This window comes from Pelobates fuscus, chromosome 1 (genome assembly GCF_036172605.1).
Source record: "Pelobates fuscus isolate aPelFus1 chromosome 1, aPelFus1.pri, whole genome shotgun sequence".
Lineage (NCBI taxonomy): Eukaryota > Metazoa > Chordata > Amphibia > Anura > Pelobatidae > Pelobates > Pelobates fuscus.
The window spans coordinates 238,178,197-238,204,926 of record NC_086317.1 but is presented as its reverse complement, the minus strand read 5'-3'; the positions used below and the strand labels follow the sequence as shown (position 1 = coordinate 238,204,926).

Sequence of the window (26,730 nt, the reverse complement as noted above, 5' to 3'; positions counted from 1 at the left end):
GAAAGTATGGGATATATGTACATATATCACGTTATAACTGCAGCAGAATGCCCAGGTTTATCAGTCAAGCACAGAATTGTACTGAAACTGAAATTCAAAATCAAGACAAAAACAGCCAAACTGTGACTATGCCTGAATTGAACCATATTTACAAATCAGCTTTTGCAGTTCAGATATACAATTTGATATTGAACTGCAGTAAATCAAAATGTTAATGGCAAAATCTAGGCCACAATTTGCAGATTTGCAACAATTCTTTATCTCAGCTGTAGTCGTCATAGCTACGCTATTTTGGCCTCATCTTTGAAAATTATTTTTTTGATTTTCAGTAAGATTCTGATTGAATCACCGTGCCAGTGAATAAATACCCCTGTGTGTAAAATGAATAGGGGGTGTACGGTTTGCATTACACACCCATAGTCATTACACTTATTTTGAGCAGTTAACACAATCTAGATAATAGCAGACACAGCCAGTCTAGGTTATGGCTAGTGCCACTCCAGGGGCTGAGGGCCCCGTGTCCCATGGCTGAGCATGTTGTTGTTGTGGTGGTTGTAAAGGACAGTATGTGTTTAATAGGAACACATAGTGTCACATATTGCAGATATTACAGATTAAACCCATCAATAGATCACAGTGTAAGCTGCAATTCGCCATTTCCATCATCTCTTACCGTTCCAGCACTCGGTCCTTTATTTGTCTCCGGAGTCACAGTGCAGCTAGGCCCTCTGATACTTTACATCACAGCAGCGGTTTTACGACCTACAGGTAGTTAAGGAGCGCTTCACTTACGGCCGGTTGCCATAGCAAGAGGTGACGCAAAGGAAGATGGCGGCGCCCGGTCTGACCCGCTGCCTGCCGCTTGTTGTGGTCCTGGGAGCCACGGGCACCGGGAAATCCAAACTGGCCATTCAGATCGGCCGCGCCCTGGGAGGGGAGATCATCAGCGCCGACTCCATGCAGGTAGCGGGCACAGGGGGTAACGCTGCACATGTCACTGTGTGCTGTGTGTGTGTCACATGGCTCTATCTCCATCACACGGGGGGATTCCTGTAGCTCCCATCATGCTTCACGGTGGAATGCAGACCTTATGAATCCTCTCTGTTACATTTATATAGAACATATGTTAATATTGTCCACCGTTTAACTCCTAAAGGATGGAGGCAATTGTACAAGTTCTGATCCAAACAAAGTGTAAACAGAACCTGGAATCTGACAACCCTAATTTACCTCTTTCGTTTATTACGTATTTATTCGAGTATAACGCGCAACATTTTGTACCGATTTTTAATTTAAAATTAGGGGTGCGCGTTATACTCGAATAAATATTCGAGTGGGTGCTCCGATTATACCTCCCAGGACCGCCGGGCTCATTACAAGCCCGGCGGTCCTGGGGGGGCGGGCAGCAAGCGTTTACTCACCTCCGTGCAGCTCCTCCAGCTTCCCAGTGTAAATCTCGCGAGACCCGCGGCCAGCTCTGACGTCAGAGCTGGCCGCGGGTCTCGCGAGATTTACACTGGGAAGCTGGAGAAGCTGCACGGAGGTGAGTAAACGCTTGCTGCCCGCCCCCCCCAGGACCGCCGAGCTTGTAATGAGCCCGGCGGTCGGTATTATCGGAGCATATTTATTCGAGTATAACAAGCACCCTAATTTTAGATAAAAAATCGGTATAAAATTTTATAACGATTTTTAATCGAAAATTAGGGGTGCGCGTTATACACGTGTGCACGTTATACTCTAATAAATACGGTAACTGCACCCACACTCATTTTATGTCGTTTTGTTAAGGAGAAATATGGCTTTAATTTCACATCAAATATTTTGATATGAACCATAATCTAAAATGAATAAATTCTAAAATAAATAGTTATTTTCTTAGTTCTGCAGGGCATTCTAACTGGAATGAAAATTACCCCCATCGTGGCATACTATTCGCAAAAATAGACAATCCAGGGTATTCAAAATGGGGTATGTCCAGTCTTTTCTAGTAACCACTTAGTCACAAATCCTGGCCAAAGCTAGTGCTCGTATATTTATATAACCCTGCTTTTTCACCAATGATATCATCAGCATTATACATTTTACTGCTCTAGAACACATAGTTTTGTTTAGCGATGTCTCCCGAGTACAACTGTAACCCCCATGTATAGGTTATTTGGTGTTTTGGAAAGTTTACAGGGTCAAATACAGGGCTTGCCCATTGTAGTTTTTACACACTGAGATTTGCCAGGTTGGTTACGTTGCCTTTGAGACCATATGGCAGCCCAAGAATGAAAATTACCCCCATCTGGCATACCATTTACAATCATAGACAACCCAAGGTATTTAAAGGGACACTGTAGGCACCCAGACCACTTCTGCTCATTGGAGTGGTCTGGGTGCCAACTCCCACTACCCTTAACCCTGCAAGTGTAATTATTGCAGTTTTTCATAAACTGCAATATTTACATTGCAGGGTTAACTCCACCTCTAGTGGCTGTCTATTAGACAGCCACTAGAGGTCACTTCCTGGGTTCTAGCACAGGTTTCCTGTGCTAGAGCGTCGCTGGACGTCCTCACGCTGTGTGAGGACCTCCAGCGTCGCTCAAAACCCCATAGGAAAGCATTGAAATGATTTTTCAATGCTTTCCTATGGGGAGACGTAATGCGCATGCGCGGAATTTCCGCGCATGCGCATTAGGTCTCCTCGGCCGGTGAGCGAGATCAGTCTCGCCCACCGGCCGACGTAATCACTAGGAGGAGCGTCGCGGAGGCGGAGACGCTGTCCCAGGTAAGTCACTGAAGGGGTTTTCACCCCTTCAGTAACCGGGGATTGGTGGGTGGGAGGGAGAGGGACCCTCCAGTGCCAGAAAAACGGATCGTTTTTCTGGCACTGGAGTTTCCCTTTAACATGTATGGGTACGTCCAGTCTTTTTTGTATCCACTTAGTCATAAACCTTGGTGTTCATATTTGTTTTTTTGCATTCTTCAAACAAAAAACCTGCTTTCACTGATGATGTCAGCGCCATATGTTTTACTGCTCTAAAGCACTCATATTTTGTTCACCATGCCTAACAAGCACAACAGTACCCCCATGGACAGGTTTTATGGGGTTTTGGAAAGTTACAGGGTCAACAAACACCCAAAAATCAAACCAAAGTTTATTAGGCCGGGTCATTAAACATAAGAGTCTGAGGAATTAAGTTATGCCACTTTTGACAGCTCCCCATCAAATGTATTTTATAAAATCTTTACCCGTGCAGCAGCCCACCTAGAAATGTTGGGGTTTCCTGGCGGGATAACCGGCCCTGAAAATAATGAGAGGGGGGAAATCTGTGCATTCACCTTTTACCTTTTACCTTCCGTGGCATCTTAGAGGAAGCATGGACTCTTCCAGCGATGGTCCAGTTCAGCATTAGGGACCTAATGTGCATGCACTGGGAGCACCACGCATGCATCCAATGCTTCATAGGAAAGCATCTAATCAAATGCTCTTCTCTTCTATGAGCTTCCGTTTTATGTGACCACTTTTTTACTAAGTCAGTGCAGTGGAGGCACGGTGGATTTAATCCTGCAGTGTAAACATAGCATTTTCTAAAGAAAAATCTGAGATGAAGTGGTCTGGGTGCCTGTGGTGGTACTTAAAGTTGACAAAACTTGACAGCGTCAAACTCCACTTCGTCAAGTCTGTCAGAGAAAGTTTGACCCAATACCTGCTCCTGGTGTCAAGACTTGCAGGATGTCATCGTAAACAAAAGTGTACAAGTGAAATAAGCATGCTCTAACCCAAGGGTGCCCTAAAGGTAGTTCCCCAGATGTTGAAAAACTAAAGCTCCCATGATGCTTTGCATACCTTTTAGAATGATAAAGCATCATGGAAGATATAGTTTTAAAACATCTGTGGATCTACCTCTTGGGCACCCCTGCTCAAACCTAATACACTGTTTTATTAAAACACTGTTTTGCTTTGAAGGATAATATGGTCGTGGTAAGTCAACTTTTAAATAAGCTATCTCTGATTTCCTGCACATTTTTTATTTTTTTAGGTATATACGAGTCTGGACATTGTGACTAACAAAGTGAGTGTCGAGGAGCAGCACCAGTGTCCACATCATATGCTCAGCTTTGTTGACCCACTTGTGACTAATTATACAGTTGTGGATTTTCGTGACAAGGCAGTAGCTCTAATATCCTTTTTATTTTGCATTGTGAGACTGCTCTACAGTAACACAAGCAGTTTTTTGTTTTTCTAAAAAAAAAAAAGCTCTCAAAATACTCAGCTGTCTCTACACCACTCCCCTTTGATACCCCCAGTTTTGTCCTACCCCATTCTTACCTCCACAAACCCTGATCCTCACACCAGTTCCCTACCCCTCCTCCCACCATCAAGACTCCACACACCCCAGAAAGCCCCGCCTATATCCAGTACCTCTGAAGGGCAAGCGGCACATGTGCTGGAGAGTACGGGAGGGTTTAGAAGAAACCTGGTGTCCTGATAGAAATTACAATTCTCCTGTGCCTTTACATCACTATGCCCCCTACCCACAAATATATGCCCTTGATTCATAAACATTAATTACACACCGCAAATTGAATCCAAACACAACCCAACCAAGACATAAGGAAGGTGACTATCTTCAGGAATTAAGGAATTGGACCACTAGCACTGCCACACTCCTGGACTAACAGACACCCATGGCCAACTTCAGCTACCCATCCTCACACCCACTGTATGAAATATAAAGAATACAGAAGGCATCCAGTGGCCAACTGGGGTAACTGGATATGTATCCCTATTGTGTTTAACTATTCCACCTTGACTCATATCTGTTTGACCTTTTGAAAACATCTCTGGAAATGGTTTCATGCAAACTGACTTGGACACACTGATACCTAAACAAGTCTTCTAAACTCACCTGCACTGGTTGTCCAACGCTGCACACCCAGTACAATCCAACCCAACCCAACCTTTATTACACATATGTAATGTACTCCGCCATCAAACACAATGTAACCTGACTCTCTTGCTTCTCCATTCTGTTATTCTACTGTTTTTGAAAATTCTTAAAGCAAGCATGTCAAACTCAAAGTCTGGATCGGACCACATAAACAAAGTTTAAGTTTATGTGGGCCGCAAAAAAAAAACCCTTTAAATTTTCATAGAAACGTAGGTTTATTTTAAAAAAGTACTGTAGAAAAAAAAAAACAGCATCCCCCTCTACTAAACCACAGCACCCCCTCTACCACCCTGTGCAAAATCTGATCCTCCCGCTGACACACACACATATTCACTGACAGACACACACATACTCATTGACAGACCTACTCAGACACACACACACACACTGACAGACACACACACACTGACACACACACATACTTGCTGACAGACACACACATAGTCACAGACAGACGCATACTCACAGACAGACACGCACACTCACAGACAGGCGCACGCACACTCACAGACAGGCGCACGCACACTCACAGACAGGCGCACGCACACTCACAGACAGGCGCACGCACACTCACAGACAGGCGCACGCACACTCACAGACAGGCGCACGCACACTCACAGACAGGCGCACGCACACTCACAGACAGGCGCACGCACACTCACAGACAGGCGCACGCACACTCACAGACAGGCGCACGCACACTCACAGACAGGCGCACGCACACTCACAGACAGGCGCACGCACACTCACAGACAGGCGCACGCACACTCACAGACAGACGGACGCACGCACACTCACAGACAGACGGACGCACGCACACTCACAGACAGACGGACGCACGCACACTCACAGACAGACGGACGCACGCACACTCACAGACAGACGGACGCGCGCACATACTCACAGACAGACGGACGCGCGCACATACTCACAGACAGACGGACGCGCGCACATACTCACAGACAGACGGACGCGCGCACATACTCACAGACAGACGGACGCGCACACATACTCATTGACAGACCTACTCAGACACACACACACACACTGACAGACACACACACACTGACACACACACATACTTGCTGACAGACACACACATAGTCACAGACAGACGCATACTCACAGACAGACACGCACACTCACAGACACGCACACTCACAGACAGGCGCACGCACACTCACAGACACGCACACTCACAGACAGGCGCACGCACACTCACAGACAGGCGCACGCACACTCACAGACAGGCGCACGCACACTCACAGACAGGCGCACGCACACTCACAGACAGGCGCACGCACACTCACAGACAGACGGACGCACGCACACTCACAGACAGACGGACGCGCGCACATACTCACAGACAGACGGACGCGCGCACATACTCACAGACAGACGGACGCGCGCACATTCTCACAGACAGACGGACGCGCGCACATACTCACAGACAGACGGACGCGCGCACATACTCACAGACAGACGGACGCGCGCACATACTCACAGACAGACGGACGCGCGCACATACTTACAGACGGACGCGCGCACATACTCACAGACGGACGCGCGCACATACTCACAGACGGACGCGCGCACATACTCACAGACGGACGCGCGCACATACTCACAGACGGACGCGCGCACATACTCACAGACGGACGCGCGCACATACTCACAGACGGACGCGCGCACATACTCACAGACGGACGCGCGCACATACTCACAGACGGACGCGCGCACATACTCACAGACGGACGCGCGCACATACTCACAGACGGACACACACATACTCACTGAGACACACTGACAAACACACTTCACTTCAGTCAGCGTGCGCGAGGGAGCAGTGAGGAGCAGGAAGGCTGAGCTCCCTCGCAGACCGCTGGCGCCCTGCTTCCTCCCCGGCCGGGTAAGTGTTAGCAGAGAAGGCACCTGCAATGTGGGGAAAGCAGGTGCCTACTCTGCTTTTCACACCAGCATGTACTCGCGGCTCGCCTGGCCGAAAAGATGGTCCTTGTGGGCCCCATGTGGCCCACGGGCCACAAGTTTGACATGCTTGGCTTAAAGGATCACTATAGGGTCAGGAACACAAACATGTGTTCCTGACCCTATACTGTTAACACCACCATCTAGCCCCCCTGGGCCCCTCATGCCTCCATAAATATAGTAAAAATCTTAAGCCTGAAGCTGTAAATCTGCATGCTGTTAGACTCACACAAAAAAAGCAGTCTGCTGACATGTGGTAGCCTGGTCCAATCACAGTGCTTCCCCATAGGATTGGCTGAGACTGACAAAGAGGCAGATCAGGGGCAGAGCCAGCATGATTCAAACACAGCCCTGGCCAATCAGCATCTCCTCATAGAGATGAATTGAATCAATGAATCTCTATGAGGAAAGTTCAGTGTCTGCATGCAGAGGGAGGAGATACTGAACCACATGATACTGTGCACAGTGCTGCCCTGTGCTCTGCTGGCAGCAGATCTGAGTGGATGGAGGTATATTATGCCTCAATCAACTCCGAAGTCCCTCTGGTTCACTCTGAGTGACTGCAACTGAAGGTGTTCCTAGCTTTCTAGCTTTCTCAGAAAATACAGTGTTTACATGAGAAAGGCTACAGGGAGCTATAGTTCTCACCTCAACAACCTCATTAAGCTGAAGTTGTTCAGGTGACTATAGTGTCCCTTTAATTGTCTCTTATTGAATGTATCTGCAACGTATCACATTGTTTGTAATAGAAACATAGAATGTGACGGCAGATGAGAACCATTCGGCCCATCTAGTCTGCCCAGTTTTCTAAATACTTTCATTAGTCCCTGGCCTTATCTTATATTTAGGATAGCCTTATGCCTATCCCACGCATGCTTAAACTCCTTTACTGTGTTAACCTCTACCACTTCAGCTGGAAGGCTATTCCATGCATCCACTACCCTCTCAGTAAAGTAATGCTTCCTGATATTATTTTTAAACCTTTGTCCCTCTAATTTAAGACTATGTCCTCTTGTTGTGCTACTTTTTCTTCTTTTAAATATAGTCTCCTCCTTTACTGTGTTGATTCCCTTTATGTATTTAAATATTTCTATCATATCCCCCCTGGCTCGTCTTTCCTCCAAGCTATACATGTTAAGATCCTTTAACCTTTCCTGGTAAGTTTTATCCTGCAATCCATGAACCAGTTTAGTAGCCCTTCTCTGAACTCTCTCTAAGGTATCAATATCCTTCTGAAGATACGGTCTCCAGTACTGCGTACAATACTCCAAATGAGGTTTCACCAGTGTTCCATACAATGGCATGAGCACTTCCCTCTTTCTACTGCTAATACCTCTCCCTATACAACCAAGCATTATGCTAGCATGTCCAGCTGCTCTATTACATTGTCTGCCTACCTTTAAGTCATCAGAAATAATTACCCCTAAATGCCTTTCCTCAGATGTTGAGGTTAGGACTCTATCAAATATTCTGTACTCTGCCCTTGGGTTTTTACGTCCAAGATGCATTATCTTGCACTTATCCACATTAAATTTAATTTAATGCCTTTTAAAGGGACACTTTAGGCACCCTGGGTGCAATGTCCTATGTCCCTTAACCCTACAGTGGTAATTATTGCAGTTTCTGAGAAACTGCAATAATTTATTTTCAGGGTTACATTTTGGTCATCTAAAAGACCCTGGACGTCCTCTCGATATGCATGAGGACTTTCAGCATCACTGGAATCCCCATAGGAAAGCATTGATTAATGCTTTCCTATGGGGAAATCCTAATGCGAGCGAGGCCATTGTCTCGCACGCTCCTTAGAAGGCAGACCCAAGCCAGCGCTGGACCCAGGTAAGTGACAGAAGGAATTACACCTTCTACACCACGGGGAGGCCTTGACAGAGGGAGAGCCTGACCCAGTGACGATTGGCTTGGCCCAGGTAAGTGACTGAAGGGGTTGACCCATTTAGCAATGTGGGAGGGGGGGATGCAAGGGAGGGGGGCGCTGTAGAATCCTATAGTGCCAGGAAAATGGTTTTGTTTTCCTGGCACTATAAAATCCCTTTAAAATTCACTAAATAAAGAATTTAAAAAAAAATTAAACTACTCCGCAGTCTGATGATTATCTCAATTAAACTGGAAAAGCATGAGCTCTGCAGTTGCTCCTTTACATTTTATGATTGTTTTATAGCACCACAATCAATCATTTTCTTCCTTAATTGAACACATTGAAGACATGTTTTCTCGTGACAAAATCCCAATTGTTGTGGGAGGAACAAACTACTATATAGAATCACTGCTGTGGAAAGTTTTGGTAAGTCTCATGTGTTTTATTATGCTTTCATTACCTTTATTTCCTGGTTTACTTTAAACATTATTTAAACAAATTCATGGACACTATAGAGTAGGATATTTATGTCTCTTTCATTGTATATTCTGTTTCAATGGTAATGTCTTTGAAACACATTTTAACTCTCTTCCATTTCCTTATTCTGCATTGTCTAACTTGTTTGATTCTCTTGTACTCCCTTAAAGGGACACTATAGTCACCTGAACAACTTTAGCTTAATGAAGCAGTTTTGGTGTATAGGACATGCCCCTGCAGCCTCACTGCTCAATCCTCTGCCATTTAGGAGTTAAATCCCTTTGTTTATGAACCCTAGTCACACCTCCCTGCGTGTGACTTGCACAGCCTTCCATAAAAACTTCCTGTAAAGAGAGCCCTATTTAGGCTTTCTTTATTGCAAGTTCTGTTTAATTAAGATTTTCTTATCCCCTGCTATGTTAATAGCTTGCTAGACCCTGCAAGAGCCTCCTGTATGTGATTAACATTCAATTTAGAGATTGAGATACAATTATTTAAGGTAAATTACATCTGTTTGAAAGTGAAACCAGTTTTTTTTTTCCATGCAGGCTCTGTCAATCATAGCCAGGGGAGGTGTGGCTAGGGCTGCATAAACAGAAACAAAGTGATTTAACTCCTAAATGACAGTGAATTGAGCAGTGAAATTGCAGGGGAATGATCTATACACTAAAACTGCTTTATTTAGCTAAAGTAATTTAGGTGACTATAGTGTTCCTTTAATATTCCCTGATAAGCATATTTGTGAATTGCAGGTATCTCAAACTGGTACAAAAGAAATGAATGGCACAGCCTGTAAGACTGCAGTCCAACGAAAAGAAGAGCTGGAACAGCTTGATAGCAATGAGCTTTATGCGCGTCTCAGACAAGTGGACCCAGAAATGGCTGCTAAGTTACACCCACACGACAAGCGGAAAGTGGCAAGGTAGGCATTGTCAACTGTCACGTGACTGTACTGATCAATGACTGATGGGTCAGAGCATACTCTCAAATGCACAAGCAAAGCTATTTAATACAGGATAAAGACAGCCACCCTATTGCCCACTGTTTTTCTACCCTGTTGTGAATCCATTTATGCCATGACAGGGAACGCTGTGGCTTATTGGGGAAATTATAAAATCTCCCTTACCACCGTAGTTTGAAAGGATGAAAAGCCTGGTGTCTATTTATTTTAATGTAGTGTGTGATTGTGTATATGGGTCTCTTACTTTTTGCAAAAAGGCTAAGCCATCCGCCTGTGCAGTCCTGAGTTGGAAACGTAGAAAGTTAGAATAAGGAATTTGTGTTCTTGTGTCGGACTGACTGATAAAGCAGCACAGCATTGCACAGCCCAATCAGTGTAATTATGTAGAGCAGGGTTGGGAGTCTTAGCCTGCTCTCTCCCTATTCTATTATTTAGTGCAGGGAAAGGAAATAGATGACTAACCCAAAAGCAGGTGGGTATTTATCTTTTTATAATAAAGTGTGTTTGTTAAGTGTATAATTTATTTGAGTAGGTTTTTTTTTTTCCAATGTGTAAACTTTTTTTGTTTACTTCTCTTTCTATCATTAGTTGACTGCTCTGGTAGGTGTGTGACATTCTCTGACAACCAGTCAAATTGTCATTGATATGGCACCACCACCATAGCTTGAAAAGCTGAAACATATGGTATGTTTATTTTAATGTAGTTTGTGGCAGTGTTATTTTGTCGACTAACAATTTTAGTCGACTAAAATTAGACTAAAAATAAACAATACAGAAGACTAAAACTAAAATGGCTTTTTAGGCAAAAGACTGTGACTAAAACTAAACTGAAATTTGCCGCCAAAATTAACACCGGTGTGTGTGTGTTTTAGACAGTGTGAGTGTGTCAAATGTTTATAAGAGTGTTTGCGTCTGTGACTGTTTATGAATTTTAGAATATTTCTGAGTGTCTGTTAGACTGATTTTGATCATTTGTTCATTTGCAAGTGTCTCTGTACAGAACAGGCATAGCTGGCACTCTAAACAGGGAAGATGTGCAGATGTTAAAGTTGAAGCATCTCAGTCCTCACCCTACCAGGATTATTATACTTTAATATTTAAGGTACACTGTAGGCATTATAACATCTTCAACGGATTGAAGTGGTTACGGTGCCAGGTCCCGCATCAGTCTGAAACATTTCACCCATTGTTTAGCAGAGATGCTGTTTCCCTGACAGCCTGCTCCCTGCCCACCATAAATAATATGGCAGCGGTAGCGTTATGCTCTGCGCCTTTCAGACATGTGCTGCGATTCAGTGTTGATTCCCCTTGCCGATCTCCTTCCAGATAGACTACCAATGGCCATGGAATCTTTTCGATAACTTCAACTCAGCAACTTCGTTTCATCAAGATCTCGCACGATACAACTGAACAGACCACTGACACCATTGGAGAATATCTAAAGAAAGGCAGAACCTTTGTATCTTGGTATATCCGTGCTATACCAACTACTGATGGATGTGGAGAAACAACCCCCCCCAAGTTTCAATCCTTATGGGAGGAAGCACTTCGCATGACTTTGATGACCCAAAAATGGGACAAGATCTCTCACTATACGTACCTCAGTTCAAACTGTGCGAATTACAGAGAAACCAACTATAAGATCCTCACGCACTGGTATGATGCCCCGCAAAAACTAGACACATTCTTCCCGGATAGTCTTTAAACATTCTGGCGATGCGGATGTGGGCCAGGTTCTCTCCTCCACATTTTCCGGGAGTGCTCAAGGATTGTCCAAGGTGGCGGATGAAGGCGTGAATTGGCTCCTGGTAGATATGTTGCTTAACCGCTCCACTCTCTGTCTCCAAATTTAAGAAATCCCTCTCCCGACACTTGCTACCTGCAGCACACTGTCTAATACCTACTTTCTGGAAACGGAGGGACACTCCGACATTCCAAGACTGGCTCAGCAGAGGAGAAGAGATCCGCCAACTGGTGGAGGGGGTTGCCGCAACTAAAGAAAGACTGGAGAAGCATGAGGAGATCTGGAGAACCTGGATTTACCACTTGGGCACAGACGATGCATAAAACCCGCCACAGACAATGTGTTGTGCCTGTAAAGGCTACGGGGAACTGTGGGGCTGTGGGGGCTCCCTGCGGGGTGGGAGCAGGTGGAACTGGAGCAACAATTCAGGACATGCACCTCCCTTCCACTTCTCCCTATCCCCTCACACTTTGTTCTTTTTCTCCCAACCCTCCCTCTCTGATTCATGACATCTACTATATTTTTACTCTCCCTCTTAAAGTGGTTCCTCACAAGAGCTCACTTACCAGGCTGCACAGGTTGGTAACTCGCGGAGTGTGCAGGTAGCTCTACGACCGCCGGGCCTTAGGCTACAGCATCAATGCCCAGGGACCTAGACCCAATAGCGAACCAGGTCACGGGGCAGGGAAATGAATACGGCGGATGTTGCCATGCACGGGACTAGGATTTTAGCAGTATACATGGAGGTTCCGTGCACAAGGACAGTTACACACGTAAGTGGGAAAAAAAGCGTAAACAACGCCCTTGAACACGTACGATGATATCTGTAGACCTGTACCTCTTCTTGCAAACCCAAATTGGGAACCACAGGGAAGTAGTAAGGCTCACAGTGGGAGGGAGTGACCTACTTCTGTAACGGATTCCCACCTGTTTGCTATGACTGCATGTAGTAATACTTTTGAGAAACTTTCAATGAACTGAGATTGTCAAAAAGAGAAGAAAAAAAAAAGCAACACTCTTAACCACTCAGTTACCTACATTATACAATCGCAGATGTATCCTTGGGTACAGTGATTGCAGCATTAAGATATGATTTATGTCTAGCATTGGTATTTTTGAAAACGTTGATCCTTTGTCTATCTACTTCAGCCAGAAGTAATAATGAAAAGCAAGTTGCCCAGCACAAGCCTTCAAAATATCCTCTAGATCAGGGGTTCGAGAGTATAATGTGGTAATGTGTTTGTAGGGGAGGGGGGGAGGGGAACAAACATTTTAGACAACCTATTATTCCTGTAACATTTTGTAATTGTCTCATTAATTGTTACATTTTTTTCCATTTATAATTTTATAAAACACTGCAGAATAAGTTGAATAATGTTGATAACAATAATTATATATGATTCTTTATTAAGGCGTCAAGTAAGTGGGTGACTTTTATGGCCCCTAAAGACCTTTATGAAAAAAATTTATAAAGGCCTTTAGGGACCAAAACATCACCCACTTACTTGGCACCTTAATAAAGGATCACATACTTATGATTGACAACTTGCTTTTCATTCATGCTTTACTAGGGGTAATGGGCAGTGAGTGCTCTCAGCCTATCCCTGCCAGCAATCTCTAGTATGAATGAGGTGTTGAGATGGTGAATCATTTAGAGCAGTGGTAGTCAACCTTTTTCTACCTACCGCCCACTAATGCATCTTTTTGGTTGAAAAAAAATTCCTTACCGCCCACCAGTTTTCGCGCAAATGCAGAATATTTTTAAGAAAGGAGGGTGTTTTTAAAAAAAAAAAAAAAAATGTACGTACATTTATCTTTTTATTTCTACTTAATGCAGGTTTATAAGGTTTTTAACTTTATAAAGTTTAATGAGAAAACAATAAAGTAAATTGAAATTACCTTTACTAGTGATTAATGAGATCCTTGAGGTTGTAAGGAACAAACGAAGGTCTCTTTCAGTGATATTCAGACGACTTCTCTGTTTGCGCATAATATGATTTCTCATTTGTACGTCAGCTCATCTCCTCTCCCTCCTCAATTCCCCTCCCCACCTTTTTTTCCCCTTTTTTCTATTTTTTAACCGTCCTTATAGCAATGCCCAGTAGGAAGGCTGAGCTAGGTAGCCCACTTACTATAGTCCACTATAACAGACAGGCACACATACAGACACACATACAAGACACACACACAAAGACACATACAGACACACATACAGACACACAAGAGACACACACACACAGACAGACACACATACAAGACACACACACAAAGACACATACAGACACACATACAGACACACAAGAGACACACACACACAGACAGACACACAGACAGACACACAGACAGACACACAGACAGACACACAGACAGACACACAGACAGACACACATACAGACACACATACATACATACACAAAGACACAGACAGGCACACATACACACACACACAAGACACATACATACATACAAACAGACACAAACAGACAGGCACACACACATGCAGACACACACATAAGACATACATAGACACACACACATGCAGACACACAAGACACACATACAATGACACATACATACAAAGACAAGACACACATACATACAGACAGACACACACACACACACACACACACAAGACACACATACAAACACAGACAGGCACACATACACACATACAGACACACATACATGCACACACACACACAAGACACATACATACAAACAGACAGACACACACACACACACACACAAGACATACATACAAAGACACATACAGACAGACACACACACACACACACACACACACACAAGACATACACACACACACACATTATATTTAAGTCACCCTCCTGTTTCCTACCTTTAAGGTGCAGGAGGGTGACTTTTCCTGGGGTCCAATGGTGGCTCAGGTGGATGGGAGTCAGAGTTCCCACTCTGACTCCCTCTGCTTCCTCCCGCGCGGCTCTCAGTTTTAGTTGGGAGTAGTGACCGGGGAATCACTTCCTCACAGCTCTGATGTCATCACAGGGGGCCCGGTCGCGCTGTTAAAGCGCCCAGCGCTGACCGGGCCCTCTTACAATCCGCATCCATCGGGTGGCCCTGACAGCATGGGCCACCCGATGGACACTTTGCGGGCCGGAGCCGCAAATGGTCACGGCGGTACCCAGTCCCCCGCCCGATCAACCTGGAAATCCCTACCGCCCACCTGGAATCCTGAAACGCCCACTAGTGGGCGGTAGGGACCAGGTTGACGACCCATGATTTAGAGGGACCATTAAAAAAAGTATTCTACATGCTTTACGAAGTAATACGTTTTTAGACAACAGAAGCATTAGCTCAAGGAATATTTCAAGGCATATATGTAGACTACATTAGCAGTGACCTATAGAATACAGATTGTCTACTTATTGTCAGGTAACTGTATTTATTGAATAGAAGGCCTACTTTTATGTGTTTATGGATTCTGTGTTTCATACATTTTTGCTGCCCCTTCTCCCTGTCTATGCACAACATGATTTGATTGTCTCTGAAACTGAATTTATTATATATTGTTTTTTAAAAATGTAATTATAATAGAAATATTGTATATATGTGTAAAATTACATTTGCTAGAACTTCATGAAACAAGAAATGTTGTAATACAGATCTTCTGCACAGTCTGATGACCATGTATACTCTGTGTTGTATATATACTCACTTTAAAAAAAAAAAAAAAATTATTTGGTTTCACTGATGTGTTGTTAGCTATAAATCTGAATGTTGAGTGTAATGTATGTGGAAAAACTATCTATGGGTTAAAGCTTTTATTTTAAAGAGTGCATCATTTTCATTCTTTATTGATAAGAATTTGAAAATCTATACATTTATGTGATAAAACAAAATCCTCTACTAGCTTTCCAGTTCAAATCCTGACATAACCATCTTTAATAGTTCGGCCCTTAAAGATTTGGAAGGTTTTTACACTTTGTCTGCTACAAATAACAGATTTGTCATCGTGTTAAAAGAGAACAAGTCTTGAATTATTAAATTGCTCAGCGAGTCTTTCCGACAAGGTGAAAGTTTAGTTGAATGACCGGTCAGGTTTATTCACTACACTGTAAAGTGTAAAAAAAACACAAAGCAAAAGTAGCATGTGTAATTTTAGGTTCAGTTACTTAATCTTTTTTTTTTTTTTTTTCTTTTCAGTGAAAGTAGATATTTTGTTGATACTGTACATTTTTCTTCTTTATTATTTGTTTAGATATTATTATAATGTATAGTATGGTAGTGAGTATTATTATATGAATACTATATTTGTAGCAGGACTTGCTACTTGTATGTCTGTTTATTTATGTTGTCGGTTTGCAGTTGATGAGCCAGTTTGGTAACATAGTTTTGCAGCAAGCACTGACTCGCTTGTAACCCATTTTGGAAATCCCTGTGGTTTGTACCTCTCCCTTGCCCAGAGCTTCTGGGAAACATGTTCACACCCTGTCTGTTTTGTTGGCTAAATGGGAAATCTGTGATATTTTGAGGATACGATTTTCTCTGTGATCCACTTTACATGCAGTACTTCATACAGTCCCAGTGATGGTGTATTTGTATATAGGAGCCTACAGGTGTTTGAAGAGTCTGGAATCTCTCACTCTGAGCATCTGAGACAACAGCAAGAGGATGGTGGAAGTCCATTAGGGGGAGCATTGAGGTATCCCAACCCTTGTATCCTGTGGCTACATGCAGATCAGGAAGGTAAGATGTTCTTATTGGCCAGCGTGTGTGCTAAATACATCATCTATTCGTGTTTTGAGTATGGCAATTAAACATGTGTTTTATGAATCCTTACAAAATTCGTGCTGCTCCTGCTTCTCATTCATCTCATATTGTGTCACAGTTCTAGACTCCAGACTGCGAATAAGAGTGGATGAGATGCTGGCTGTCGGGCTGATTGAAGAGTTAAAAGATTTTCACACGCGTTACAACGAGAAACTTATCTCACAGTCAGGGTGAGTGAAGTACCTTTGAAAACATCTGTAGAAAATTCAGATAACAGAAGCAGAGAATTTTTAAAACTATTTACTGCATACTCTAAGGGTTAAATTAGGTTGCAATATATGAATAAGTAAGTAGAATAACTGAGAATATGGAAGCTGTGATCTGGTAGTATGTGTAACATGAAATTACATCACATGGCTGAACAGCTCAAGCGCCTGAGTTTTATATCTCATACTAAATTCTTTCTGCTCCAGACAGGATTACCAACATGGCATTTTCCAAACTATTGGCTTCAAGGAGTTCCATGACTACTTGGTAACTGAGGATGGCTCTGCAACACATACAAAGGAGGTCTTGCTGCAGAAAGGTTTGTGCTGGATTTAGTAGGTAGATAGTAGCAGGTGGTAGCCAAAATCAGAACTGTAATGGAGAGAGAGAACAGGTTTCTGTTAACAATAACTAATTGGATTTTATTTTCCAGGTATTGAAGCTCTAAAACAAAGAACCCAGCGATATGCTCGAAAGCAAAATAAATGGGTGCGGAACAGATTCCTAAAACGTATGTTTGTTTTTATCTTGTATTCTGTAACCTTCTCGTGGTGATTAGCTGATATGCTCCCAGTGCTACACACCTTTCTCATTTGCATATATTGCCACCTCACTTCCTTTTCTTATCTGATCTTCCTGCAACTTATTGCTACATCTGAAAAATAATGCCAAGGTTTAGTTTTCTACTTTAAGTGCTCCTCCTAGCAAATGCATAAATGATATGATGCTTTGTGCAGATGTCATACAGGGTAGGTACTGATTTATAGGAGGGGTATGTTACTAATAATTCCATAATACATTAAGCTTTTATAACAACACTTCTGAGTGATCTGATTAGCACATCATTATGTGCAATTGCTGTAGATTTAAGGCTTTGACACTTTTTTCCTTTTTTTTTGCCCTCCATTCATTACTGAGGCCTTGAAGCACCGTTTTTTAAATACTGTTATTTATCTCCTTTTCCTTTTCATATGCGGGGTCTTCTTCAACCCAAGTACATCTTGTTGTACATTGCTTAGCAGGTATTTGCAAGAGAAGACACTGGAAGGAGGTAAATATAACTTTGAGAGCAGCATTAACAAGTTAAAGGGACACTGTAGGCACCCAGACTACTTCAGCTCATTGAAGATCTCTGGGTGCTGTGTCCCTTTTGCACTTATTTCTGCAATGTAAAACATAGCAGTTCCCGAAAACTGCAATGTCTACATTGCAGCTCTAAGTCTGCCCTCAGTGACCATCTACCAGACAGCCACTAGAGGGCTTCTGGAATCAAAACAGACCTTTGGTCTGTTATCTGGTGCTGGGCATCCTCACGCTTTGCATGAGGACCTCCAGCGTCAGATTTTTCCCCATAGGAAAGCATTGATGTTTTTCTTTCGGGAAATCCTAATGCGAGAGCAGCCATGCGCATTAGGTTTTCGCTGCTGGCTAACGTCGGTGGGGGAGGAGCATGGGCAGAGCCTGACCCAGCACCAAAGGACATTGACGCTGGATTCAGATAAGTGACTAATGGGCTTTTACAAAGGAAGGGGAGCACTGGTAGAGGGGCACTGTAGGGACCTAGAGTGCCAGGAAAAAGCCCCCCCCGCCCATAGAATTTGTACTGGAAATCCTGAGGATCGTTCTAACTTCCAACTACTTCAGGTTTGAACACACCTGGTACCAACAGACATCAGGCACTTCCATGGGGGCAGCCATGGCTCCGATGTATGCCGACAGCTACATGTTTGTATTTGAGTCCCTACACATCCTACAACCTTTTGCTGCAAATATAATCTTCTATCGTTGATTCATCGATGATGTGTTTATAATATGGAGAGGGGACTTGGAGTCAATCACATCTATGGTAAATTCGATTAATGAAGCACCCACACAGGTCAAACTCACAATGACAGCAAGCCCCACAGAAGTCGACTTCCTCAACGTCCACATCTACAAGAACCAGTCCAAATTGGCATACACCCTCTATACCAAACCAACAGATAGAAATACAATACTCAAAGCAGACAGTATCCACCCGAAACCACTCAAGGAATCACTACCACTCTCTCAATTTATGAGGGTAATGCGCAACAATTCTGATCCTGTGAATACCTAAAAACAGATCAAAGAGATGTGGACCAAATTCAGAGATAGAGGCTATAAAGAAGCAACCCTACAACAAGCACTGATTGAAAGTTAAGAGTTAAATTAAGAGCCAGCACGACAGAATACCAAAAATAATCCACGCCTGGTATTTCCAACCACGTACCACACAGCGTCCAACAGTCTACAAAATGCACTAAGGTCCAACTGGCGCATCCTAGAACGTGACCCGAGCCTACCAGAGGTCTTCCACAATCCCCCCATGATGTGTTATAAAAGAGGGAGGAACCTGAAGGATCTTCTGGTCAAAACGGATCCAGTGCACTGTTACACCAACGAACAGACATCTGTTAACTGGGGCTGCTACCGCTGTCTGGGCTGTGTCACCTGTAGTCACATGTCACCAGGTAAATACTTCACTCACCCTCAATTAGGGAAGAGATACCCTATCAAACATAGACTCACTTGCACTACAGATTTTGTAATCTGCAAGCTGCTGTGTCCCTGTGGACTGTCCTATATAGGAAAGACAGATCTCCCCTTAAGAGAACGCATAAGGAACCATCGCTCTAATATCCGCATAGCCTATAGGGACAATAAGGCTGACCTCCCTGTGGCCAACTTTAGCTTAATGAAGCAGTTTTGGTGTATAGAACATGCCCCTGCAGCCTCACTGCTCAATCCTCTGCCATTTAGGAGTTAAATCCCTTTGTTTATGAACCCTAGTCACACTTCCTGTAAAGAGAGCCCTATTAAGGCTTTCTTTATTGCAAGTTCTGTTTAATTAGGATTTTCTTATCCCCTGCTATGTTAATAGCTTGCTAGAGCCTGCAAGAGCCTCCTGTATGTGATTTAAAGTTCAATTTAGAGATTGAGATACAATTATTTAAGGTAAATTACATCTGTTTGAAAGTGAATAATAATTTGTTAGCTTTGTGACTCACCATCTTGTCCTGCGGGTATTTGTTTTTTTTTGTTTTTTTTTTTGTCAATCTTTCTTTTATTGAAGCATTTTTGATGGGGTACAGAAGAGAAGGAGGGAAACGCATAATTTGATTACAGTAGAGGGTTTAAACATTGTCAGCTTTAAACTATTACATTTCTGGGATAGCGATGCTTCGTTTTTTTTAAATAAATCAGGTTGAGAAAACAGGTTCATAAATCAGTCATAGAAAACAGGATTTAAATACAGGCGTTGAAATCAGGCTTTTAAATCAAGTTATTAAAACAGGCTATTAAATCAGGCTATTAGATCGAAAATATGAAATCAAGCTATGAAATCAGGCTATTAAATCGGGCTATTAAATCAGGCTATTAAATCAGGCTATTAAATCAGGCTATTAAATCAGGCTATTAAATCAGGCTATTAAATCAGGCTATTAAATCAGGCTATTAAATCAGGCTATTAAATCATGCTATTAACGACATGACATTAAGCATGTTAGGCTAGTAGTGAAAACGACAATTTTGGTCACGCTTAAATGTGCGATAAAATAGGAGTCCAAATTTGAAGGGTACTTCCAAAGTTCAGCTTCCATACAGGATTGCGTCCGGGCATAAGCACAGTCCACATGGTGTGAATATGGGCAGCGGCTGGATGCCAGAAGATGAGGTAGTCCCTATGTGCCTAGCCGATACCCATTCTGGAGGCCGTGGCTGCTGATCTGGAGCAAGAGGCTAGTGAGGGGGGTGTCCGAAGCTTGTTTGCGGCGGAGTGCCAGGTATCCGGCGTGTGGCGGCGTTTCCCGCGGTTCAGCAGGTCAGAGAGGTGTTCCAAACCTCTGGGCCTCAAGCTCGGGATGTGGATCTGGCAAGGTACACGGGCTGTGGAAGACAAGGGTGTCGGAAGACCGCCGTGATGGACAGAGGTAGGTCTTGTGTGCCGGTAGCTTTGCTGCTGCTTTAGCCTATGTTGGGGCGATGTGTGGGGCCCAGTGCGTTTCTTCTGTGTGTGTCTCTCCCCTGCGGGAGCCGCTTGAATGGTCTGCGAGCGGGATACCTGCAGTGGGTCTCCAAAGTAGCGTCTGCGGGTCACCGGTCGAATCCACCCGGCCACCGCCCGCGCTGCGTGAAGATAGGGTATACCCCTGCCGCACAGAAGTTTATGGAAGGTTGAGCACAGCCAGTCCAGGGCCTCCAAAGAGGAAGGCAGTGTATGGGTGCTCACGGGTCTCCTCTGCGTTCCTTCTTGGGCGGCCATTTTGGGCGCGCCTCGCTTGACTTGTATGTCTGCCATTATAGCATACTCGTTCACCGTCGCTTGTCCGCTTGCCTTGCGGGGACCGGGATGACCCCCACCGGTCCATAGGGGGGGGGGTTCAGTGGCTAGTGGTGATTGCTGGGTTTTCTGGCTCCGGAGAGAGCGGCCGCCTCTCCCCCGACTCCATCTCCCGCAGGCCGCAGACAGATTATTGGGCTGTATGCCCCGTTCGGCTTCAGGAGGGTATCCCCCGGTTCCTTGGTGTGTCCCCGACGTGGGTAGCACACTTTGGGGGGTCTGTGGGCTATACTACTGTCGGTATTGCTCGTTTTGTCGCTTGCCCGTGGGGAGCCCTGTCCCTGCACGTCTGCTCGCCTCGGCGGTCAGACTCCGCCCCCCGGGTATTTGTTTTTAGTAATTCACTGCTTAGTAACTTTCTTTTTATACAAGCTTTTTTACACTACTGAATCAAGTACCCGGGCAACACCGCTGGCTAAGGATGATGAGAGTTAAAGTTCTGTTTGTAACCATGGTAACCTCAAACCATGCATACTGGATATTGCCAGGCAAATGGTTGGAACACAAACACTCCCCTCCCCCCTTCCCTCTGAACCCCAATAATGCAAATACAAGGGCAGAGTGGCAGACAGCTGTGGCCAGCTGTGCTATATCCGGACACTGATTCAGTAAATACACTCCTGTGGTGCATATTTAATTTAATTGGACTGTTCAGTTTGTTTTGGAGGGATCTGGGGTATATATTCTCTTGTCTGCACATTTGTTACCTGTCCTGATGAAAGCTCCATATTGGAGTTGAAACGTTTTTTATATATGGAATAAATAAAAGCTAAATTTTACTATTTCAACCAAGTCCCAGGAGTGTGATTGTTTCTACACCCATATATATATATTTTTTTTTTTGGGGGGGGGGGGGGGGCAATGCATCAGTATACAATTGTACAATAGATTAGCACGAAATAAGAGTCTGCACACATTTATCAACATAAATGTAACAAAAGTAGCATTAAAGTGTCTCGTACAGTGAAATGATTTTTTTCCCCCCTGTATCTTGACATAGCTAGATCAGAAGTGACAACACCCACACAGTTTAACGACTCTGTCTGGTCTGCAGGACTGTGCTGGGTATTGTGCAGTTGTGTTAGGGTCAACGCCTCGGTAGGGTTTAAGCATTTACCTCACTACGTGTCTAGGAGGCGGGGGGAGGGGGTATTATAGATTTGGTCCGAGCTGAGGGGGAATGGTGTACCATGATATATGGCTCAACAGAATATATAAACAACAGGCAAACTTAAACTAAGACCAAACAAACGGGCTATCTGCATGAAGTGTTCAGGTGGTATTTGTGGCCGGAGCTGTCATTCAGTGTTTGGTTTGTGCAAGTGAGTCCTGAGGAAGTCCCAGGGCAGGTAGCAGAGACCTGTAGATCTGTGACCATGTGCTTGTGTTCACCTTTGGTGACTTGGAGTGTGCATTCCGACCGCCATCTAAAATGGATATCATGTTTCCGGAGGAGAGTGGTAAAAGGTTGGAGGGACCGTCGCCATGCTAGTGTACCGCCAGATAGGTTGGTATAGAAGACGAGAGACATCGTTTCAAACCTGTAGGGGGTTTGCTCCTTTACTGCAGCCTGTTTTGCCATTCTATATCTGCTGGTTTGAAAACGCACCGCTAGGTCCCTTGGTACGGATACTGGGGCTCTGGGAGACTTCGGGGATCTGAAGGAGTCATCTCTCCCCACTGCCTTAGCATCCTTTGGAGGTAGAAGCGCCTGTAGGAGGCGTCGTCGTAAGTGCGGTAACTCAGCTGCAGCTACATCCTCCAGGGAGCCCCTGATCTTAAAGTTATTCCTGCGCCTGTTGTCCTCCAACATTGCGAATGTTGCAGATCCTGTACAGCTTGCTGTGTAGAGTGGTGATTTGCTGGGTGCAGGCACTGGATGTAGTTTCCAGGTCTCCCATCTGTCCCCTCAGGCCTTGTAAGTCTGCGCGGATATCGGTGAGTATATTCCTCTGTAGGTCTGCCAGCAGTCCCTTTAGTACCGCAGTGGTTACCGGTGAGTCATCTGGACCCTTCAAGACCGGTGGAGTGGGAAGTATGGCAGGTAAGTTCTCCATTTCCTCCTTCTCGGATATTTCGTCCGAGAACTACGAATAGGCCTCAGGGTGGGCGGCCATCTTTGGCCCATTTGTGCCGTGTGCTTGCCTCAGGAGGTACCCAATATCCATGCCCACCCTTGGCCTGTGGGGTTTTTGTTTTTTGGTCTTGCGACCCATGTTGGTTTCCCGGCCTCTAGGTGTGCCTGTAGTATCGCCAATCGCGTTTTCTCACTTTTTTTGAGGTATATCAGACCCCAGCTGTGCAGAGCTCTTGGTAGATGCGACCATTCAGCTTGGAGTCTCGACTCCGCCCCACAGTGACAGAGCTACTTTAAGTCACCATAACAACTTCATTAGAGTCCAGACTGTCTGGAGAAAAGATAATAAAAAAGGTACTCTCTTTTTCATTGTTTTTTCTCAATGGGGAGCTACTGAGGAGCTAAAAGTCAGCTGCACTTTCAGCCTATCAGCAGCATTCAGTCCGATCTTCCTGGTTGAAGCATTGGATAGAGGAGGAGTTCAGGAGCAGAGCAATCAGGTGTTGACTTGAAGATTTTACCTTCAGGTAAGCAGACACCTGGGAAATCCTTAGACCATAACAACTTAATTTAGATTAAAATGTTATTGTGCCATGAGTGGTCTTTGGAGATCTATAATGGTGATTTTATTTATTTATTTTTTAATTCGTAATAAAAAAAAAAAAAAGGATTTGACTTATTTTTTTATAATGCATTACTAACCTTGCACTTGTTCCTGCTTACTGTATTCCTTCATAACACTTTTATATTTTTCTTATTTATTCAATTCCAGCCTTGTGTATTCCTTTAATAATAGCTATTTATACAATCTGTTTTCTTGCTGTATTGGAACATTGTAGCAGTTTATTGTAGTATTATTATTTTTGTAACATTCAGGGTTAGTCACTAACTTGAAACCTGTCAGGAAGTGAATTAAAATGTTAGGTCTAAAATAGCCAAACTGGAAGCATACCTGACACTAAAAATGTTTCCAGTTTGACTATTTTGGCCTTACATGTGATATTCACTATGCAATTCCTGGAAATGGAAATAACCCTGATTTTGTGTGTGTAGTATAGGTTTATGGAAGGTAATTCTAATAAAAAAAAAAATGGATATATTATATCCTTTACTCTCTATAGCCCAGTACTGAGATTAAGAATTGCCTGCTGTTCTTCTCAATCCGTTTTTCCTAAAATTATGCTAATTCCACACTCTAATTGATAATCCAGAAAAATCTCTTTTGGCGTTCATCCAACCTACCCATCTCCTGGCCTGCAGCCAATAGTTGCAGCTGGGACTCGAATGTTTAGGAATAGCAACGCTTAAGACAGGTGCTCAGCCTGAAGCAAGTCTCCCATTCACTGCATAGCAGGTGGAATGCTGGGCCTGCCATATCACTTCATACAGTGTTACTGAAGTCTGTGTCTGCGAGACACTCTAACTAGCGTTGATTAGCTTTTTTTCAATTAGAATGATTTACTTTTTTAGAAATCCACAGAATCAGACTGAAACTGTGGCAGAAAAATCTAAACATCCCGACAGAGCTCTTTCCATGATCTCAGGTGTCTGAGCATCATGCCTAAGCATCTTAGAAGCTGTACAGCTAAAGTGCTGCAAAGCAGGATATATTCCTCATAACTTTGTGGAAAGGAGCATGTTAATACAGAGGGTGGGTCTAGGTTTGTTAAATTCTGCAATTAACTACTCTTTATGCATATAGGAATGTGCCTCTTCTATGTGTTTTAGGACCTGGACCAAATGTTCCCCATGTATATAAGCTGGATGTTACAGATTTATCTGCCTGGGATGAATGTGTTCTTGCACCTGCTCTGGAGATTGTAAATCGTTTTAAGCAGGTTTGTCATATTTTAAATAGAACTTCTAAGTACCCTGTAAGCCTACATTGCACCCTTGCAGCTAATTGTAGAATTTAATCTACCTCGTTACATGGACTGATTTCCTATCCACATGCATTCTTAGTACTGCCTAGTTGTAACACTAAAGTTTATCTGTGCCTGAGTAGGAAGCTTTCTATGGCACTAGTATGGTAGCAGTGTTCTAGTATTAGAGCCATTAGTTACTTAACCCCTTAAGGACACATGACAGAAATATTCCATCATGATTCCCTTTTATTCCAGAAGTTGTGTCCTTAAGGGTTAAGTCAAATTTTAGGATATGCAAGTTTGTTTTACACTGGACGTGATGATTAGAGTCAAAGCCATCTAGTTAGTAGATTTTAGATATTTATTTATTCAGAGAATTATACAAGTTTCGAATTTGTATTTTTTATTTTCAGAACTAGGGTCTGCTGGTAGCCAGCAAGGTGATTCCAGCGGCTTTAGAGCAACAACTTGCATGTTAATAGCAGTTCTATAACAGCTAGAGGCTACCCTGTAATGGCCTCTCTGTGCATAGACATTGACAGTGATACGTGCTTAGGACCAGATCTGTTAATTTTACAATGATGTAGTTTCCGTTTGTGTATAACACAGCCTTATTTCTATAACCAGGGTCAAACTCCAGCAATTCATCCTCTGCAGATGGCATGTGACAAAAACGAGAATAAGCGTAGTAGACACCAATGTGATGTCTGTGACAAAGTCATCATTGGGGATCGAGAGTGGGCTGGTAAGTAGCATATGCTTAAGTCTTGTTCTTGTTGTCACCATTTACTCATATAAAGTCACTCTGTGGGGGAAAAAAAGAAAAAAAGCTCAATTGTCTATGATTTAAGTCTGTATTATGTTCCATTTACCTGCAACAGCTCACACAAAATCGAAATCACATCTTTACCATGCAAAAAAAAGGCGGAAACTAGAAGGAACAGATATTTTATCAAATGATCAGAAGAGTGAAGGACTGGGCATGTCTTATGCAGAAGGAGTAGATGGTGAACAGTCATGTATTAAGGATATGGAAGGACCAGTGGAAGTGCAAAAGAAAAAAGTATTTATCCATGAGGGAGCAGCGGATGTACAACAAGAGACCAAGCATCAACTATTAAAACAAAGAGAGCAGGATTTAAGCATGAAGGGAAGCATCTATAGCCACAATACAGAGAGAGCACAGGGTGAAACTACAATCACGGGAGACAGCTGATGCAAAGTTTGAAAGTGAGCTGGTTCAGGAATCCCTTTGTCTTTTGCCCTGGAATTATTGGATTAGCATAAAACATCAATTACTCCAAAAAGCCTTATCATCTTCTGAAAAATTCACAGCTCATCTATCTGACTAGCTCCGGACAATTATTTTTATGTTCCAGCAGTTGTTTTTAATCCATGTAATAAACCTTCAAACCTTTTGCTGCTACAGGA

The 26,730-nt window shown here is 43.6% G+C and overlaps 1 protein-coding gene across 2 annotated transcripts; it reads left to right on the top strand.

The window, feature by feature from the left end:
• Positions 1-806: 806 nt before the first annotated feature.
• TRIT1 (tRNA isopentenyltransferase 1) lies at positions 807-26,730 on the top strand. 2 transcript variants are annotated; one of them, XM_063455409.1, is made up of 11 exons: positions 807-963; positions 4,026-4,166; positions 9,136-9,222; positions 10,026-10,195; positions 16,564-16,703; positions 16,846-16,957; positions 17,201-17,313; positions 17,428-17,505; positions 25,163-25,272; positions 25,927-26,044; positions 26,181-26,730. In XM_063455409.1, exons 1-11 carry the CDS (start codon positions 829-831, stop codon positions 26,513-26,515), a joined length of 1,539 nt encoding a protein of 512 aa, XP_063311479.1. In that variant the 5' UTR covers positions 807-828; the 3' UTR covers positions 26,516-26,730. The 2 variants fall into 2 exon arrangements, with proteins under 2 accessions (XP_063311479.1, XP_063311471.1); XM_063455401.1 differs by lacking the exon at positions 807-963 and having other exon boundaries at positions 4,041-4,058; positions 9,143-9,222.

Excerpts from the sequence above, each read along its gene's own strand:
- TRIT1 (XM_063455409.1), top strand. The coding sequence starts at position 829 with ATGGCGGCGCCCGGTCTGACCCGCTGCCTGCCGCTTGTTGTGGTCCTG. Across the intron at positions 16,704-16,845 it reads GCTACATGCAGATCAGGAAG|TTCTAGACTCCAGACTGCGA; the intron begins GTAAGATGTTCT and ends ATTGTGTCACAG. Across the intron at positions 16,958-17,200 it reads AAACTTATCTCACAGTCAGG|ACAGGATTACCAACATGGCA; the intron begins GTGAGTGAAGTA and ends TTTCTGCTCCAG.